The sequence below is a fragment of the Lagopus muta genome, chromosome 3 (assembly GCF_023343835.1).
Source record: "Lagopus muta isolate bLagMut1 chromosome 3, bLagMut1 primary, whole genome shotgun sequence".
In the NCBI taxonomy this organism is placed as follows: Eukaryota; Metazoa; Chordata; class Aves; order Galliformes; family Phasianidae; genus Lagopus; species Lagopus muta.
The window spans coordinates 87947615-87968606 of NC_064435.1; the positions used below are offsets into that span (position 1 = coordinate 87947615).

At 37.9% G+C, this 20992-nt stretch overlaps 1 protein-coding gene across 3 annotated transcripts in view; it reads left to right on the forward strand.

Annotated features, from left to right (window-relative positions):
• CDKAL1 (CDK5 regulatory subunit associated protein 1 like 1) overlaps positions 1-19023 on the forward strand; it is a 361348-nt gene extending 342325 nt beyond the window's left edge. For all 3 annotated transcript variants that reach the window (XM_048940100.1, XM_048940101.1, XM_048940102.1), the window contains one exon: positions 18342-19023. In XM_048940100.1, coding sequence (XP_048796057.1) covers positions 18342-18545 — 204 coding nt within the window. In that variant the 3' untranslated portion in view covers positions 18546-19023. The remainder of the gene's footprint in view (positions 1-18341) is intronic.
• The last annotated feature ends 1969 nt before the right edge of the window (positions 19024-20992 follow it).

Genomic DNA, 20992 nt, shown 5'->3' on the forward strand with positions numbered 1-20992 from the left:
ATGTATTATGTATTAAAATACACAGCTGTTTACCAGAATTAATTTTTTACTTCAACATGCATTTTTGGTAGAAGTTGCTCAAAAGTGAATTGTGTCTACATGGCAGTTTTCAAGATAGCTTATTAAAGGCAGATACACTTAGTAATTTCAATTGCCGGAATTTAAATCTAGTATAGATTTCTTAAGGCTTGGGTCGTGCAGTTGCCAATTCAGTGACAGAACAAGGTTTAGAGGGTATATAGTGATAGCTGAAATCAATAAAGGATGAGCAGAAGGCAGTTTTGGATTTGGTTCTGGTGAATCTAGCGTAGGATGTGTGGACTGGGTATTGATAGTAGACATTACAAATGATTGCTAGACAAAACAGGCATATCACAAGTAACTAATTGCAATTAAAAATAACAGTAAATAAAACTTTGGATCAATAATTAGTTCTTCTCAATTTCATGGGGAAAAAAAAAGGTGAATGCTCCTCTTTTATTGAGGAGGCTAGGAGTTGGCAAAGCTTTAAGGACATACCTCAGCATTTTGACATTCAGTAAAGCACGTAAGCTTGTCTACTACGTCATGTAGTGCTCTGTAAATATTGTCTGCGAGGTTTTGAAGGTGCAATGCACAGGATACTTATTTTGCTATCACCAGATAATGAGTGAAGCTGTCAATGGAGTGTGTCAGCAGTCTGAATGTCATTCAATTCTAAAATTTAATTTTGATATTTTCATTTTTATCTATTTTGACCATGTTTAAGGATCCTTATAGTTTCTCAGCAGGACAAAATAAAATGCATAACCAATATATCATATCTACAGACAAGGCTTTGTCCTGACCTAATCATGCAATTAATGATAAGAATCTGTGACAATTCTGATTTGGTGTTAAGAAATTGAAGTAAAGTATTTGAGGGTTCTGTAGTTCAGAAATAACTAATTGCTTATGTGTTCTGCAACTAAAGGAGAAAAGTGCTACAGTATGACAAATAGATAAGGAAGAGACCTCAGGACTGAAGGACATAAATAAAAGGCTGGCTGCCTGCCAGAACTGTTATGTATTATGAAAATCAAAGCCTGGAAGTCTGGAAGCCTTTGGTAGGAAATTGTAATCAAATGGAAAATTAAGTCAAAGAAAAATAATTTTAACTGACTACTTGATTATAAGCTCATGCTTGTTTTATGTTTAGAATTCCTGCTTCTGTAACCACCTGTGACTGACTTTCTTCTGAAGCAAATGCAGGCACATCTTTGTCTCAGTTACCTGTTTTCTATTGCTTTATTGATAACATTCTCTAATGCTTCCCATGTGAACAAATCATGCAGGCAGCCTCCGTTTGCCTCTGTTTGTTATTCTGGCACCTTGGTGCACATCTCAATGTCTCCCAGGTCACAGTAATATCCACAGTTAAGCTAGGAGTTATTCCAGTCTTTGGGATCTTCAGAGGAATTGAGGAATAAGCCACTGATACATAGATAGCAAGGAACTGTTTGATCAGTTTGCTTGTTCCTTTTTCTCCGCGTCCTCCCTTCATTTATTTTTTTGGCAGGAGATAGCACTGGATGCTGCTAAAGAAGCTTTATGTTCCCATCCCCTAGTTAGAGTATTTTCTATTTATTTAGCAAAATATGACCTCTGAATGTTATCCAGCCTTTTTTTCCTGATGTCAGGAACTAGAAAAGATACAAAAATCAAAGGCTTCTATATAAACTGCCAGTAAAAAGAGTCAGCAAAGCATAGCTTGAAGGGAACTCTCTGATGTTAGGAAGAAAGTGCTTCACTTGTAGGCAAAATGAAATGGAGAAGAATGAAGAATGTGTAGTCTTCTGGAACCAAAATGAAAGAAATCATGGCAAAATTGAGATCTCTATATTGGAAACTTCCTTCAAGGACATGGAAGATAGGTGTAAAACTGCAGGGATTATAAAGCATAAGTTTTTATGTACATTGGAGTTTCAAAGTGATGGAAAGCTTGGATTCTAAACAGGAATTAGAAGACAGGTATTAGGGGGGGAAAAAAAAGTCAAAGAAGCAAGTTTTGGATGGAAAAAAAAAATGACATGAGGGTTTAAGGAAAGAAATCTAACATAAAATACAGACAGTATGAGAAACGCTAATGAAAGATCAGAACTTCCAAAAGAGAAAAAGTAAAATAAAGCGCATCTTTTGCCTCTGTTGAAAAGCTACTTTACAAAGCTTTTACATCACAGCATCTAAGAAGGGGCAGTTTGAAGAGAATGTTGGGAATGTTCTATTTAACATAAACACATGGACAAACAATTGAACACTTCCAATGTAAAACAGGTATCAGGCAGTGCCACATTTCCATGCAGTATGGTGCAATGTTTAGTGCTCTTGCATTTTCTGTTGTAGGAACTTACCTTTTGTTCTATAAGTTGCTCTCTCACTCCTTCCCTAAAACAACTGATTGTAGTGAGAGGTGTGCAACCAGTTAGTGCTTTTATAGTTATTAATCAGCTCCATTTAATGTGTTCGTCTTGTTCCCTTATGGTTGTAAAGAGAAGTCATATAAAGTGATGTAAAATCCTTCTAAATTAATCTCTTTATCTCATGTTTTTTCCCATTATTTCACAGAGGTCACTGTAAAGTTAGTGTCACTATAAACAGAGTCTAAAAAAATGGACCTTTCCTTTTTAAAAGTGGAGCTCAAAGCCACCTGTTCTTGGGTTTAGGAAGAAATTTCAAAAGTCTTATTTTTCAGGGAGAAAAAAAAAAGACAAAAAAAATAATCTGGTGTTCCTTTCTTTAGGTGCTAGCTTTTGTGATTTACACATCATCTGTATTCCACATTGGATTAATTTGTTTGGAAATTTCAGTTGATTTAATTTTTTTCTTCTACTTGAAAGCCCAAGATTTATCAATCTAGACTCTGAAATTCAGGAGAGATTCTTTCTTACAGCCTGAAAACATTTTTCTTGCTGAGTCTGCATAAGAATTGGCTTGGATTGCCTGTAGTGAGTTAAGGAATTCATTTTTTCAATGCTATTCTTTAGAAACAAGTTTACCAAGTACCTGAGAAAAAACATTTTTGGGTACAGGTCACCCATCTTCAGTGGTGGGTATGAGCTAGGTGAACTCTTATGTTTGTCTCCAGCCTTATTTGATGGCTCACAAAATGGAATAGAAGGTGGCTCGTTTATCCAGAATTGGATAGAAGGTTAAAACACACAGAGATGATTAAAGAAAGCAAAGCCAAGAGCGACTGTAAGATCCCTAGTTTTGTCCTGAGGTCTTAAATTTAATGGGTGGGTTGCCTTTCTGCCCATCTCTCTGACAGGGCTGAATTTCAGCTACAGTGATCAAAGCTCAGCTGAAGCAACACATTTTACACAGCCCTTTTTCAAACAAATGCTCTCTCAATACCATTTCAGGTGGAAAGACAAGAACTGTAGTTTATTTCCTTTTCATTTACCCAGTGGACAGTGCTATTTGTCTGATTGTTACCGTCTAATCACTTTAAATTGTATAATTTTGTTAATGCTCTGCAGTACATGCAGAAAAATGGGAATAGTAATGACTGGAATGATTCAGCTGTAAGTCATTTTCTGAAGAAGGAGAGAAAATTAGAAGCATTCTGCCCCTCCTGCCTCCAGAAGTAGAACCCTCAAGTGCTGAAATAGTTGTTTCATTTTTGTGTATTATTTCTAGTTCTTGACCCCGTGCTGCACTGTAAGATGAGAGAGGGGGATCTGTTCTCCCTTGACTTAGAGACAAATTGGAAGTGTGTATCCATGGTAATTTTACCTATTTGACACTCCTTTAGGAAGGAGTTCTTTTTAAAATATTTTTTTCCTTTCAATTCAGCAGATTGTTTGGAAAAGATCAAAAGGCATTGGCTTTTAGTAAAGCTTCATTATTTAATGTACCAGTTCATAAATTTTCTAGGTGTTAATTGGCTTTCAGGAAGAAGAAAAAAAAAAGGCAGCCACAGCTTTTCTCAATTTCTCTATTTGTTTCACCTTTTCCAACTGATTATGCCAGCAAAAGTTACTATAAAATTGTCTTTATTTTCCTCTCCAGTGGAGTTCAACACCAGTGTAGTCAAAAGCAAATGTAGAATATTTAGCCTGTATGCATGTTGTGTTTTTACTTGCATTATTTAGTTTTCCCTTTTCTTTTTACTAATCTTTAGCTCACTAAAAAGCTCACACTGATAGTATGTCTCTCCATTTCTTTCTCATCTCCTTTCATTTCCTTGCAAGTGAATACACAGTCATTAGGATAAGACATTTAGTCTTCATTCACGCTTACAGATAGGAGGTATGAGATGGATGATTTTTCTACCTATTTATCATCTATCAGTGTGGTAATCCTCAGTCTTTCTACAAGAATACTTAAGTAGGTCAGCATGAAAAAGACACATGGAGCACTCGAGAGGAAACAGAGGTTTAGAAGGGCAGTACAGATTTCCCCAGTCACAAAGGAAAGATCAGCAGGAGGTTTTTTCACTCATGCGAGGTATTGAAATGTTGAACTTCTTCCTCTTAGAAATATTTTTCCTGCCAAAACCATTGTGAGATATTTTGTTAGCTTTCAGATTCTTTTGAAAATTGCAGTCATGAGATTAAGCTATATCTTAACTTGAAAATGTTAAAAAAAACCTGCATCTAATTAAAAAACAAAGAAACAAAAACGTTATAAGTAAAATAAGGTGTTTTCTAGCCTTTAATAATATTGTACCCTCAAAAGTTTTAAGAGATTTTCAGTAGATGACTGGTATTGTAGTCTTCAGTAATCATCCCTTCTGCTCTTGTTGACACTTATAATGATAATGAGAATATATACTAAGATATATATGAATGTATTTTTCAAGTAACTTTTTTACTCTGGTCAGTCCTTTAAAGTCATGTTTACCTACTCCAGAAATACTAATTCTGAATTATAGTAATGTGCTAAGATTTATTCATAATCATATTTTCCCACTCAAACTAGATAATGTTTGATGCTATCAATAGTAGAGTGATTTATGGTTTTGTTTTGAATTTTGCTCCCAGTAACACTGAATTAGTGATTTTCCGTGGTGTAAAGGATGATAAAGGTATGAGAGCCTTTTCAGTAGAAGAAAGAAATGGATTATTAAGTTTTTATCGGTATCTGTGCAAATGTGGCAAACCAGTTCTTCTTCAGAGATTGCATCCAGTAATCTTCTGTTTATACAAACTGTATTCCATCTCATCCCATTCACTCTAGATCCTTTGCTGCATAATGAGATCAAAGCCTTGATCATGTCATTGAGCAATAAAGCACGTTGCAAATCTACTGGACCAAACAGTGATAGAATTAAACCTTTGCCCTCCTACCACAATCTCTCCCTCAATCTAAGATTTTTTTTAAGGAGTCCTCTCAAACTAAGCGAGCAGTAATTTGCTTGTAAAGTTTGAGAAGTAAGAAATTTGGCTCATCGCTTATTGCACTGAGGATTTTCAGGAACCCTGATACTGAAATTTATTTAATTCAAGGTTTTGTTCTTATTTATAGCATGTTCCAAAAGAAATTGTTCCTGCGGGTTTTATCGAAGACCATTAAGTAGAAGAAATATTTAGAAAAGTATTTAATTATTTAAGCATTTATTAGAGAGAACTAGCTTACTTCTGCTCACTGTACAATACACTAATCTTGATAATCTTCCTCTGACTACTTCCTAATGGATATTTAAAGAACTTTAAGGATTCCCCCATACCTCTCTTTATTGTTTCAGATGTTAGAACTCTGCTTAAAAATGCAGTTTGTTTTTATTCTGACTTAGTCCAGTGCCAGGCTAAATAATACATGCTAATTAAAATCCTGGAAGTACTATCAAAAGTAGAGACTTGGGAAGTATAGTGAGGGCAATATATATACTTCAGTGGTGCTTCACCTTTTCACTGTTGAAGTCATAAGTGCTGGCACAATTTTAAGATACACTGGTGTAAAGTCAAAACCAAATCTGAACTGTGTGCAGCATCAAGGTGTGCAAGAAATAATGTCTGTTTTTCTCAAGTAGTTTTTATTGTAGAGGAGGGCTGACAAATGGTTTGTAAAATAAAAACATGGAGTTGAGAAGGTATCAGTGATAAACATTTCTTAAAAAGAAATTCACGTTTGCAGTTGTTGTGGGTGATAATAATCACACAGAATAATTAGGGGCCTGTAGGCAGACAATATTTGACCTACATAGATCATCATTTTGTAAGAAAGCAGCTATTTTCTGGCTTCCAGCTCATCCTAAGTCACCAGGTGCTGTAACAAATGACGTTGCTGTGCAGTGCTGACAACTTCTTTTGAATAACACTCTATTTTGCCTTTTTGCCTGGCCTTATGGGTAGAAAAACTGTTCTGTGGGACTTGGCCTGTAACAGAGCCCTTTCCAAGATGTGTGAGGGTGTTGTCATTACACAAGAGCAGAAAGGGGCAGCCTCTGAAGTGAGCCTCCTCAGTAGATACTATCCAGCACCCTCTTTCCAGCAGACACCAGGACAGGGTACAGATTTTGGAGCATATATAATGTGTGGAGAAGAACTAGTAATTGTTCATCACATGATGAATTCATGCCATGCTTCGTAATTGGCAAGGTGTCGTAGTGTAAGGCTCACGATAGACTTATGGCCAGTCAAAAAGGATTGACTGCTCCATACTACAAACTGTGATGAATATGTGATTGTTACTGCTTGTAAATTTTTTTTGAAGACGCTTTTCCTGGAACAAAGATGTATAGGCAGTGTGCTTCATCTCTTCCTTTTGTCAAAGATAACGTATGACTATGAAAACTACCAATACCTAATATGAACAAGATGGATTTCTTGCCCCTCAAGAAAGGGTCTTGTTATCAGAGCTAAAGGCTTTTTTAAATTTTTTTTAAATCTCATCCTTGTTTTGATGTGAGTTCATGCATGGTTGTAAGTCATTTCAGTCAGTCTGTCTGTGCCTTATCTTATCCGTATGGAAATTATTTTGCACGTTCAAAATCTCTGATAAGTGAAAATAGCATAATTATCATACAAAAAAAGATGTCTGTGAATATCCCATTTCTGATAGTTTTTTCTAGATGTATTATAAATTTAGTGAAGTAATGAAAGTAAGGCTTAAAATTACAGAAAATCTTCTCTTATTTGAACTATTCAACATGTATTTCTGTCTAAAGAAACATTAGTTCATTAGTTTTCTTCAGTGAGGAGTGCTTAACCTTCTGCAGCATGATCAGATTCTGTCACAGGACTGCAGGGGAAAGCCAGATGTACAGCTCTAAATAGCTGGAAAGGAATGAATTATAGATTTATGCTTGTGAGAGTATCTTGTGCAATAAAAATCCTGTTGTATTGCTGTTAAGCTTTAGTTTGTAGGCATGAAGCATTTTAAAATCCAAACCCATTAATTTGTTAGACTAAATTAAATCCTACACTTACTCTTCTGTGGGCTTGTGCTTACCATCTCTGTGGGCACGTTATACATGTTAGCCATTTTCTGTTTGTGTTTATCCTACATCTTCTTAATTTATTTTTCCTGAAAGCAGTGTGTATCTATTACCTAACATTAGGAAAGATTTTGTGTTGTTTTGTTTTCAGAGAAGTGCAAGAAATGATTTGGAGGTGAGTGAAATTCCTTTTGAAGACTGTCAGTCTGTCTTAACAACCTCATACTTTCCTCATTTATAAGAAAATAGCCTAGAAACACTACCGCATTTGATGGAAAGTTATTACCATTTTTATTTTGACCTAACATGGCACATATCAAAAGTAGATTCAATCCCTTTGCAACAGCAACAGCTATGTGAAACCATTCTCATCGTCATAGTTCTATAAGGTAGGATCAAGTCAGATACATCTCTCAGCTATGGAAAGCCAGGAGAAAAATGGGAAGTGAAGGCTGTTTATATTTATGAGCAAACTGGATTTTTGAAATGTTGTGTCCCATCCCACGTTGAGAAGTGCCACCTCCCTTCCTCTCACGTGTTTATTCTCTATTCAGCTTTCATCTGGTCTTCCCTTTAGTTTTGAAGTGCTATGATACAAAAACAGTCTTTTTGCAAGAATACAGTCCTCACGGGGTTAGAAAGAGAATGAAGAAGTGAGTAGTTGATCTAATGAAGCCTGGTTTTCCATAGTTTGAGTCGTATGGTTCCTACCATGTTTCTATTAACAAAAACCACAGCTTCATATCCACATCCTCCCTGTCTTCTGTGACTACTCTGTGGGCGTATAATGTATTGTAGATGGTTTGTGTAAATACTGTAGGTTATTTGGAAGTATAGGAGCGCAGGTTAGTCAGCAAGATGAGGGCAAAAAGGCAGATTGTTCTTTGACCTTTTCCTCAACAGAAGCACTGGTTTAGATTTTATTTATTTATTTTTTTTAATACCAGCCTTTGATATTTATTAAACTTGATTGCTTTTCCATTGCTGAAATGGATGAATAGGCTGAAAAGTACTATCATGGACACAGATGAGATAGAATCAAGGACACCAGTTGCTTGGGAGTCAATTCCAATTACACAACTTGTAATAACCAAGAGACCAAATCAACAATCAAACACCAAAAGGTAAAAAAAGACGATGTATTAAAGTAGTACGAGTTGTGTTCTGCTGGCTATATCCTTGTAGATGCAGAGAAAAGTGTAACACTGCACTGACACTGAAAACCTATGATATAACAAGAAACTAAGAATGACATTTCTTGTGTACATGTGTGCACAAATCATTTGGAGTATAAAGTGAAATACTCCAAAAAAAAGGAAATTCTAGAATTTCACTTCCTCTTTTCCATGTAGATGCCCACCATGTTATGTTTCAATGTCTTAATTATGTGCTTATGCACAATTTTTGTACATACAGATTTGTTTCCTTTTATGTGCAGAGCTGAGACTAATAAGCAATTGCTAGATATTTTTCCTCTTCATTGTTCATTTTATAATAACTGTTATTTGCTGTAGACAGTTTACTCTCAAGGGATTTTCTAATTACTTTTCTAACCTTTCCTAGACTCCCATTACTAGCTTTTTGAATATTTCAGACACAGTATTAAGGTTATTTTTACATTATTCTCCTGAAACACAGCTTTCATCTTCCCGTTTCACACATGAAGACGAGGCAGAGGAAGATGTTCTTACACTGGTCAGCCTCATAAAGAAGTGTGATAATCAATTCAGAGTGCTTAGAACCAGATATTTACAAATTACTAAACTTCCCGTAGCATGTGTTCAAATGAATTTCAGCTGTAACTGCTCAGCATTTAAGAGAAACTAACTCCAGGATGTTACAGTCAGAAAGATTAGCACAGTGGGAAGACAGCACAGGAGTGACAGAAGGATAAAGAGGAAAGGAATGCTCACCCATCTCCAAAGATCTAAGCTGGTAAGGAAAAACTCCACAAAGGAGGGATCTCTAACCAGAAATCTTTCCCTAGTGGCAGTCAGCCCTTAACTGGGGTGTAGGAGAGGTGCAGCCAGGCTCCATCCCTTCCAGTCACACAGCTGCGTTGCCTTCACCTGTGCTCCCAGGGCCGACCCTGTCTTTTCCCCCGGTGATCGGTCAGTGTTCAGGCTATGACTTAGCAGTTTCCATACACAGGATATGAGGTCCAGTGGATTTTTGGAGGCTCTCAGATGAGGTACAGATCTCTGGTATTTTAGTATTAGAAGATGCAAGTTCACGTGTATGTTCTCGAACCTTTTACAGATACAGACGTTGGTTGTCTAGTCAGACCACCCTCTGAAAGGTGGAAATGCTCTCCTGAGGGTAGATATTCGTTACAGCTTGTAGACTGAATACTCACAGTTCTTTGATGTCTTATACATAATGCTGAGGTGCTATCGTGGTTATCTAGCATGGAGTACACAACAAGCCAACAAAGATTTTTCTCATGTAATCTTTATTGCGGAGACAGGCTGATGAGTCACTTGTAGAGGCTTGGCATACTAAGGTTGTGTTAGAGCAGTTAGACTTGCTGCTCGCAGTAACTGTTCTTTGATGTTTCCATGGGAGAGTCCTCCATTAACTGCAGTTGAACTTGGCTGAGTGTGAAATTAAAAAAGGAGCCTCCCATTTCAAGATACTCCCTTACATGCTCAGGAGTATGCTAACTGCACTGTGGGAGACCTCCTGCAACAAGTAAGGATACTTAAAGGAAAGAGGCCATGACCACATGAAGAGCAAACCTTTGGATTATCGATGAACCCACAAAGTTGGTCAACAGTTTATGAACCGTTGGATGTCAGCCTTACAGAAATGCTCCTTTTCACAGAGGACTGGTTCCAGCTGTGCTTTGTATACACATACGTTCTCAGCAATTGGATGCATGCAATACAGGGCAGAAACAAATGCAACAGAAAATGTGAGGTGACTAAATATGAGGACATTGTGTAACTTTAAGAAAATGGATTTAAATCTTATGCTTGATAGGGATTAAAGAATTTAAAGGCTGCGTTGGCTTCTGGTGACAACTGAAATCTAAGACAAGAATTGTAGAGCTCTATATTGCTGGCTTGCAGTATGGCTCTGGAGGCATTTTAATTTTGTTTCACTTCTTGTGAAGTGAGGGCAGCGTATAGAACCCAAAGCTACAAACTGATACAGAATTTGAAACTGTGGGAAGAAATATGATTCCGAAATATTAAGAATGCCCATCTTATACCATGTTTATGAGACTGCATGATGCTGTTTGTGACTTTTTCCTGATTTTGAAAGAGAATCTCCCTTGAGATTTTTGCTGAATATTTATCACAGTGCTCTTTGCAAATAACAGTGCTTAGGAGGATACTTTCTATTATTTGTGAGTATAGAACTCCTCTTAAAGTTGATGTATTAATAGTTCACTTCCAAGTAAAAGCAATATTACTCATGTTGCTATTGAAACGTACATATTATTCACTTATATTGATGGTTCTTGTGGCATTAATATGGGAGCTGCTCTGAAAGTAATGCTTCCTATTTTATGTTGGCCCAGACATCAGAGACCAAACAGAGGCTGCGAGCACAGTGAGGCAGTGAGTGGTGCATTTCTGTAGAGATGATAGTGACATGAAAGACAATCCAAAGCTGTGAATGCTGTGCTGGTGATCTCTAGGAAACAGATTCATTTGCTAACCATCTAATTACCAGATAAGTGGCCAGAGCAAGCAGCTGCCATCTCCTTACAAAGGAGATGCCATTTCTGTACAAGGAAGCAAATAGTGACAGATCACAATTCTGAATTTGTCCACATTGTGTTCCTAAGTTCATTCTTCATTTCAGGTTGTTATTTGGGTTACTGTGAATTTTGAATCACAAATTTTCTGCTTCAAATCTCCCTCAGTTCTCTTGTGGTTGCTGGTTTCCTGTGGTGTGAGGTCTCAGTGTAGTGATTGATATCCCACACACCTTGTTAAGGAAAAAGCTTAGAATCCAGACATTACACTGTTCTTCAAAATGCTACTTCTGAGTTTATTTTGAAAATGTGTACACTGTGTAGTAGGAGTTTAATAGTATCACAAAATATTATTGTATAAAAACGGAGTCAGCTTCTTACTGGAAGGATATATAGGTAGATAAAGAAACAAGCTAGAACAAGTGAATATAATGCAAAACAGTACTTCTCAAGTAGAGTATGTTTTAAGGATTTTGGAGGTGTTTTTGGCGTACATCTGCTTGGCTGTTTGTTGTTATTCTTTTTGTTTCTTTTGTTATTTGATTTTTTGTGTGTTTCCCACGTCTAAAAGTGCATCAGAAAGGAAGTCATTTAGTAAGCCCCAGTTACTTACCCTTTTGTCTAGCTTCTAACTAACTACATTATGAGTTTTGAGGCTCAGGGAAGGAATGCTAATGCTTAAAGATAATTTGGAGGAGCAAAAAGAAGTAGGAAGGTCTACCCTTAGGTAAGAACACAGGAAAGAGCAGGGAATCATAGAATTGCCAAAGTTGGAAAAGACCTCCAAGATCATCCAGTCCAACCATCCACCTACCACCAGTACTTTCCCACTAAACTATCACCTTTGGTACAACATCCAAATGTTTCTTGAACACCTCCAGGGACAGTGATTCAACTACCTTCCTGGGCAGCCCGTTCCAGCGCCTGACCACTCAACAAAGGCAGGTACAGAGTCCTACACCTGAGGAAGAATAACCACTTACATCATTACAAGTTATGGACTGAACTGCTGGAAAGGAGCTTTGCAGAGAAGGATGCGGGTGTCCTGGTGAACAAGTTGGCCATGGGATAGCAGTGTGCCCCTGTGGCCAAGAAGACCAATGGGTATCCTGGGGTGCATTAAAAAGAGCATGACCAGTGGATCAAGAGAAGTGATCCTCTTCTTCTACTCTGCCCTGGCGAGGCCACATCTGGAGCACTGTGTCCAGCTTTGGGCTCCTCAGAAAGACAGAGAATTTCTAGAGAGTTCAGTGGAGGGCCACAAAGATGAGGAAGAGCCTGGAGCGTTTCCCTTATGAGGAAAGGCTAAGGGACTTGGAACTGTTCAGCTAGGAGAAGAGAAGACCAAGGGAGGATCTTATCAATGCTTATAGATATCTAAAGGGCAGGAGTTGAGTGGGTAGGGCTGGGCTCTTTTCAGTGATGCCCAGCTACAGATCAAGGGGCACAGACTGTAACATATGAAGTTCCATATGAAATAAGGAAAAACTTCTTTACCTTGAGGGTGACAGCACACTGCAACAAACTGCTCAGACAAGTTCTGGAGTCTCCTTCTCTGGAGATATTCAGAACCCAGCTGGACGTTTTCCTGTGTGACTTACTGTAGGGAACCTGTATTAACAGAGCGGGCTGGACTGCGTGATCACCAGAGATCCCTTCCATCACCTCCAACTCTGTGATTCTCTTGACATGGGCAGAAAGCCATGATACAGGAAGCTTTTGTTTATTAGGAGAAGCTATGTGGTCAGGTGATGCAGGAGGGAAATGGTGAGAAGTAGAAGGAAAACAGAACTGAATGAGAGGTAATTGAGGAATGGGAATTGTATTAATGCTGCACTGACCAAAGAAGCCAGACAGAAGTGTTACTGGGAAAGAAATGAGGTTTTGCCCAATTGCTACGCAGGTCAGAGATAGGCTGTAGTTAAAACTGATCACAAGGGATGACAAACCTGGAACAAACTGTCAAATTTGATAGAGTTTTGCTTAAAGTCTGTCTCTGCATATTTTCCTATTGTTCAATTTATTTTAAGTTTGTATTTGACCGTGGTCCAGCTGTTAGGACTATTGTTATAGCACTACTTGACTTGATAGAGGCACGCTTGGTGATATGGATGCAAATTTTGGATTGATCAGTGAAATGAGGTCAGTGTAGGGTCACCAGAATGGTCTGATCTGGAGTACTTGGCCTGTGAGAAGAGGCTGAGGGAGTGGACTTGTTGAAATCTGAAGAACGGGCCTCTTCAGGGGGACTAAACAGAAGACCCCCAGTTCCTATGGGAAGACTATTCAGAAGACTCCATTTTCAGAGTGGTGTTTCTGGGAGGAGAGACACTAAGCATGTATTGTAACGAGAGGTTCAGACTGGATATAAGGAGAAAAATTTTTGCCATGAATGCCATCAAGTAGTTGATCAACAGTCCAGAGGCTGTGCAGTCTCTGACCTTGGAGGTTTTCAAGGCCTGACTAGTTAAGGCCCTCAGCAAGCTGGCCATACCTGATCCTTTTTTGAGCAGCAGGATGGGTTAGGTGCAGACTGAATTAGCCTGGGATCCTCTGACAGACAGAAAGATAGTTATAGCAATTAGTGGCAGCCATTTGCATGATGCTTTGGTTAATTTATTTTCCTGCTATAACTCCAGTGGTAATGTCTTGGGGATAATAGAATCCTAATTATCACCAAGACTGATCATTTAGTGAGAATTTAGTATTAAATTTGTATTTATCCCGGTTCAGTTCTTTCTGTATCTTTAAGACACATGCTCACACCACGCACATATGCACACATGCACGTACTTATGCACACACCAAAAAAAAAAAAAAAAAAAAGGAAAATAAAATACAACATTCCCTTCACAGAAGTGCATGATTTCTTTAATTATTTTGTCAATGTTTTCCATTTCTTAAAACAAACAAGTAATAAATGTTGGAATTTGGAATCAGCAAGTTCCTAGCAGTGATACACAGATGATAACATTTGATGCAAGCATGCTTTTAGGCAGCATTTTATCTGAACAACAGCACTGTGCATTTACTGGGAGTGTATACATGGTGGTAGGGGTATTTCTTATGGAAATTATCATGTAATTTCATTAGAGAAAAAAAAAAAAGCTGTTCATTTTCTGCTTTGTAATCATTGTTCCACAGTTGCAGGAGGCTAGTAGAATACAGTAATAAATCAAGGGAGCTCTCTTAATAGCTTCACATCTAAATGGGTCTTCTGGAACCATTAAATATAACAACATACATGTGTTTCCAGTGTGTAACTTGTGTGACCTTCAGTAACTGTTTGTTTTTTAAATCTGAAAAATGCCTCCAAAGTGTGATAGCACAGAGATTCAAACGGCACAGTAGGATATGAAATGCGTATTTTTTATATGTTTTCTTCTAATTTGTCACATAGGCTACTTGTGTGTGATTATATAGAAGTCCATATTTTTAAACCCAGTAGTGCAAGCGTAGAAGATATACTTGCTTGTGCTAGAAGATTCAGAAGTCGAATTTATTTTGAGATATGCTCAGCCAAGTAGTTTTTCACAGCAGTTAGCTAACACTTCAAGCTCTAACAGTGCCCCTGAGCCATGGAAGAAATTTGCATGTAAGGAATGTTTTGAATCTATTAAAACCTCAGCTCAGAGCTAAAGAGTTGCTATCATGTCTTTGTTGACTAACATGAAGTGAGATCTTACAGAAAGCTAGGCTGTGATCGACAGATGCCAAAGCCTAGGTTTTGATGTGATTGTCTGTTTCTTTCATGCATAGCAGTTTAAGACTGTGACTGGAGCTTCAGAAAGACAGCAGTCAATGGGTCTGTGCAAGAGTACAGAAAATATATTACTCCTGGCAGTTGTCAAGGCAGAATTATGCAAAAAATAATCTGAAATGCATTTGATCATATACTAGATGGTTTAATAATTTATAATATACCTTATTAGCAAAGTCTTGTGTTTACTTTGTGGCTGCCAAAACAAGATGAAAGGCTAACTCCATGGAAATACAAGATGCTTAGCTCAAAATGCCTTCTTTGCATTTCAGTTTGCTAATTCTTCCTCTTCTCCTCGTTTTGATTAATAGTATATGTGTACATCTTAGAATACCTTTTTCTTTTCAGTGAGAACAGTCCTCGTTATTAATAACAAGCAACTCAAGAATTTATGGCCTAACAAGACTTAAATTAGTATGAATTTATATTTCTGGAAACTTCTTTATTATTTCCCCCAAGTATTTTTTCAGATAAGAAAGACTCTTTGGATTTAGATCTAAATTCCAAAAAGCTGAATCATTATGCTAATCTTCCCAAGTCCTGCAGCTACGAAGGTGTTTGTGAGCCCAGGTTCACAAAGTGTTGCACTCTCACTAGTGATTGTGTACAGTAAACACTTTTCTCCAGAGATACAACAAGGGCCTTGCAGAATTAATGCTTCCATAAAGTCAGAGCTGGAGGGAATTAGCTAGCTCAAGAGGTGAAATGTTTGCCTCCAGCCAGCCAAAGTGGATATAATGATCTTGGTTTTAAGAAAGGTGCTCTGCAGTTGTCTCATTCCTCGAGGTACACTGGATAGAAAGCTTTAGGGAAAATAAAAATTGTGGAGGATCTCAGGATATAGCAGTTAAGTACTGCAAACTCTGAGGGTTAGATGAAGGCCCAAAGAAGCTACTGAAATTTGTCTTGCCTACTTTAGAATGCATGGTTTTAATTTTGGCTTGTGCAATTTCATCTTCTCCTGTCCTTCTCTGTGCGTGCAATATGAACTATGGTATATACTACTGAAAACCAGTTCCTCAAATGGAGCCTACAAAATGGCTTCTGTACAGATAAAAACATGTATGTTGTGTTTTCCACATCTGGCACTGTGATAGTTACATGATATTAAGGGCAGATTATATAGGGGGGCTCTTCACTGTTTTACTCACTGCACTGATGGCCGCTGCAGCCCTTCACTCAGGCTTGAGACAGCGTGTCCAGTTTAGCTATTGAGAGCTCTGTGCTGCACCTTACAGAGCTGCAGAGCAGGCTGTTAGGAAGATGCATCTACCTGCAGGTGTCTCTGAGAGATTATCATGTTTCAAAGCTGTCGTGCAAACTGCAGAGTGGACAAAAGATTGTTTGGTTATACGCTGGAAACCAGAAAAACTGTGAAATAGAAATAAGGTGCCAGTGGAATCACTACTGAAAACCACTATGCAGGGATGTGAATGAATGCATGAGGCACTAATGTGTTTAACTGTTAGTAAAATAAATGAATAGAAGAAGAAACGCCAAGTCTCTCAAAACCTGGTATCAGTTGTAACTTGTTGTGTTTGGGTTGTTTGCTGGCTATCCTCAGTCCCATAGAGACAGTGTATAGGAAATGAGGGCAGTGCATGTGGAGCAGCGTGGGTGAGGTAGCTAGAAACTACTGAGGTAGTTGTCATGTTGTCTGTTTTCTGACAGAGGATATCTGGTTTTGTACAACTGAATGTTCAGGACTTTACTTTAGGATTATCAAACTGCATATGAATATTTAATCAGGAGTTAGGAGTTGGGTTGCAGTTACCCAGATTTGAAAAGTCGTGAATCAGTAAAAATTAAATTTCAAATACATCTATGTTGGATTATATTGTTATTTTTATGGCCTAACCCATTCTCTGAATCGCCTCAGACTCTAGTGTTAACATGAAGAAATTCATGTGAAAACTCAGCGTGACCATAAATTGTGCTACTTAGAGATTTGTGAGATCTTCAAAGAAGAGAAAGGCTTTATGCATCTCTAAAATGAGTATACTGCAGATGAATTTTGATTCATATATATGAACATTATTAATAGTTGATACCATATGGTTTCCAGGTTATTCTGCATACAAGGGCTAATCAACTTTGATTTTGGGGGATAAAATAGCTGTGGCTAGTAACTAAAACTCATTGGTTATAGCTGTTAGCAATATGGAGCAGTGTGTTGATAGTTTTGGTATTGTTGCCATGCCTTATGCTTCAGATAACTATACTCCAACTTGCTTACCTGTTTCCTTCTCTTCACCCGGCTGATGATCTTCTGGGGGTAGTACATGTAAGAACTCCTCCTCCATTCATATGTCACTTGTTCAGTAGCCTTCCACCTATGTGAATTGTGATCTAAATCAAAAATACTCCAGATATTAAAATAACACTTAAGCCAGGCTGTCATTTACCCCTTTGATGCTTGCTCACCCAGCCCGCAGCAATCATTAGTTTCCTTTTGCAATTGCTATAATGGAACTGATTCCTGAAGTGAGAAACAAGAGGCAGTTGCAGACAGTCTGAATTGTGCAATCACACTTCCTTGGGCAAGCACATGTCTTGGAGCTCTGATATTTCCTTAAATTTGCCCAGCAATACATTTGGTGAAGGAGGGAATCAAGCATCTAGTCTGTGCTTTCATGTGACCCTGCTCCAGCTGCTTGGAAATGCAAGGTTATCCAGAGAGGTACTTTCTGTGTGCCTGACTTGTTTCCTATACAGTGTAAAAGAAAAAAAAAAAAAAAGGGGGGGGGGGGGGGGTGTAGGAGGGGGATTCATCTAAGTTTTTTTTATCCAGAACAATTTCAGACCAATTATAAACCAGGCTGAGTTCAGTTGAATTCATTATTGAGATAAAGAGAAGATGAAAGAAATGCTGAACAGAAGTATTGAATTGTCTGATGCAAGATCATTTCACCCTTGTGTAATTACACCTTTTACTTTCTTTTCCACTTACACCTCTTGGAGATGTAATCAGATTACAGCTTTAATAGATGCTCTTACTTTTAAATATCTCCATGGATAGCATGCTGAACTGAACAAGGTTGCAAGACAGAGGAATATCTTATTCTTTCCTCTTGGATTTAAGCTGAAGTGGTGATTCAGCATCTGTAACTTGTGCTGCAGTTAGAAGTCCACATGTTCTGGAGGATCTTGGTGCTTGCAGTCAGGTTGAGAGTGGTAATGGCAGGCACACCAGGGAGCTGAATGAGAAGGTTTCTATTGGGAGATCTGTTTCTCTTGTTAACAGCTTCATTGATGTGGCAGTTAATTCCATTAGAAAGATTGACTTTGTATGGCGTTGGTAAGAATTCTGTATGAAAAACAGACGACTAGATGTTGGTGCAGTGCAGATTGAATTTGCAGTGAAAAAGTGTATTATCTTGAACGTCAGTGCAAAGGGAAGATTCTATTTGTATTTGATATGTACAATCAGAAATACATAGCAAAGTTTCAATCTTAATGCATGCATTTCTTCACAGGAGTTCAGGCATGCACGGAATGGCACAAAGTGGAAAGCACATCCGTCTGCTGAGATCCCAGTGAAAGCAGCACTCATCCCCTGGATGGCTTTGCATCTCCCATGGCACCAAGAAGGAAGAGGACTGAAGATACTGTCTGTCAGCCTGGCTCTACTGGCATTTCTTGCTATGGTTTACTATGGAGGAGTTAAAAGAGAACTGTGAATTGAATGCGGTTTTCATTTAAAAAAAAAAATTGCTGTTTAAAATCTTCAAAGAAAACACTTAGAGCAACAATTCTCTCTCTCTTAAAAAGTGATATAAATCGGGCAATAATTTGTACTCACCCTATGCCTTTCCTGTCATTCATAGGAGAGAATGCTAATAAGCTCTGGGAGACCTGAAGTTTGAGATCTTTGTTTGGCAGGGAAGTTTGTTGTATCTTTCTTCCTCTTAGTTTTTCTAAAATGATGCAATGTTTGCATTGCTTACTCTTTTTGTAACTGCCGTGGCAGGTTGAATTGTGTGCAGAAAACTCATAAAGCTTTTAATAAATCTTTCAATTGAGCTTTTCTGCTAGTCTTTTATGTGCAGAACATTTACAGCTTCCTTAAAGATTTTGCTTAATGCAGTGTGATATGTATCTTTTTACATTAGAATCAAACACTGCTCGGCCATTAAAATTCATCATTGTTGCTATTGATTTTGTTCTCCTGTCTGAAAGAATTCTTGGTCTGCCATCTTGCCTGTCAACTTCAGAAGGAATTACTAAGCTTTGTTGATACAACAAAAATCATTTTTTTACAAAGACAGTTGTGTGGGTTTTTTTACTGTTGAATGGGAATTCCAGTGGTAGAGTTCTGCTATAGGGTGGGTTTAATACAATCTCCATAGACAGTACAACGCTCAGAGAAACAAAGGTGAATCTGATATTAGCTGTGTACTAGATCATATTGTGTGTAAGGCAGTATTGCTCCTTTAGTGGGAAAGCTACATTTTGCCCACTCCAAATCTCTAATTACATCCTGCAAGCCATTTCTGTCACTACAAGGTCTCTGTACATCTCAGGTTGTGCTATTCAGTCAGGGACTAAAGTCTTCCCAGCTGTTATATGCATGAAATTGTTCTTTATTCACCCCTTGTCGCCTTTATAGATCTTCAAACCACCACTTGCAAAGCTTTCTTTAAATCTTAAAGCAGGGACAGTGTTTTCAGCATGTTAGTGTAGGACTGAGTCTGTGTTCCACACCTGGCTCTACAGTGCAGACGAATAATCACGCTTTGTGCTGTTTAAGTTGAGGTTTTATCATACATACAGGCAATTAATCAAGCAGTTCCACCACAGTGCTTCCAATACGGCCTGTAGGACGTATCAACAAATGTAACTGTCTCCAAGAGTTTAGGTGTGTAATGAATTAAATACTATTTTTCTTACTGCAACCACTAACAGTTATGAGCCAGAACTCAAAAATGTTGAGATTAAAGAAAGAAAGAGAGAGAGAAACAAAGAAGGGAGGAAGAGAGGAAGGGAGGAAGGATCAAAATCCTGTGATCTTGATTTGCTTCTGCTTGCTTTCCAGGTTTTTCTTTACAACCAGAAATATGTGACAATCAGTAATTTACATTTTTAACAAATCTGGAATTCTTAAAAAAGGAGAAAAAAAAAGAAGAAAGAAACAGGAAAAAAAAAAAAAAGGACTTGATTCCAGGAGCTGAAATTTGCAGGAAAGTGCCGTATATCACAGGAAAACTATGAGTTGACAAAATCTTCACATCTAAGCCAAATTTTTGCATTTGACAGGAATAAACTATGCAGATTTGTGCTATGCCTCTAGCACTCTCGCTGTCAGCCACTCTAGCTTATCTAATCATAGCAATTACAGACTCATTGCATCAGCTGTTGCAGAGATTTATGAAGCTTGTGATTTCGATTTTGTTGGTGCTAATGGAACCAGCTTATTTTCTTGGAAATAATGCAGTGTATGAAAAGAGGGCAAAGAGAACTTTTCAGTAAGTGACAGTGCCCACAGATGCAGTATATCCTTAAACTGAGCTTTCCACTGATAAGTAGGAAGTGTTGTACATCAAGTGCTTTATTATTTTCCTTCAGATTTCAAGAGGGCTTTTTCACACTTTGTATTGTAGAGGAGTAATGTGTTTTTCATGCATTTCTATTAGTTTACATCTGAGACTTTGAAGAAGCCTTCTCTCCTTTCTGGAGCAGGTTGACCTGAACATATCTGATCTATAAGTTCTGTCCCCGTTTTGTTCCCTGAATGCTTCTCGGTGCCTGGCCAGGTGGCACTTAGATTACATCAGAATTAAAATGAAGAATTAAAAATTAAATCAGCAATATGTTTGAGACTTACTTATATTGTGTATTCTTTTTAGAAGCCGTCAGAGAGAAAATCTACTGCAGAGAAAAATCTACGTCAGAGAAACCTACTGCACTCTAAATTAATGAGGATGTTGCAGGAGAATTTTCCCCACAGTCAGATATCTCACTCTACCAGGTACATAAACACACTGGTCACTATAGAGCGTGTCTGGCTAATAAGAGGTCTACATTCAGTGCTCGTTTTGTTGTTTTCGTTTTGCTTTTTAGCATACAGTGTTTCTTTTTGGTGCCAAGACAGACTCAGCCATTTTTCTTACTGTCTGTCCCAGCTTTG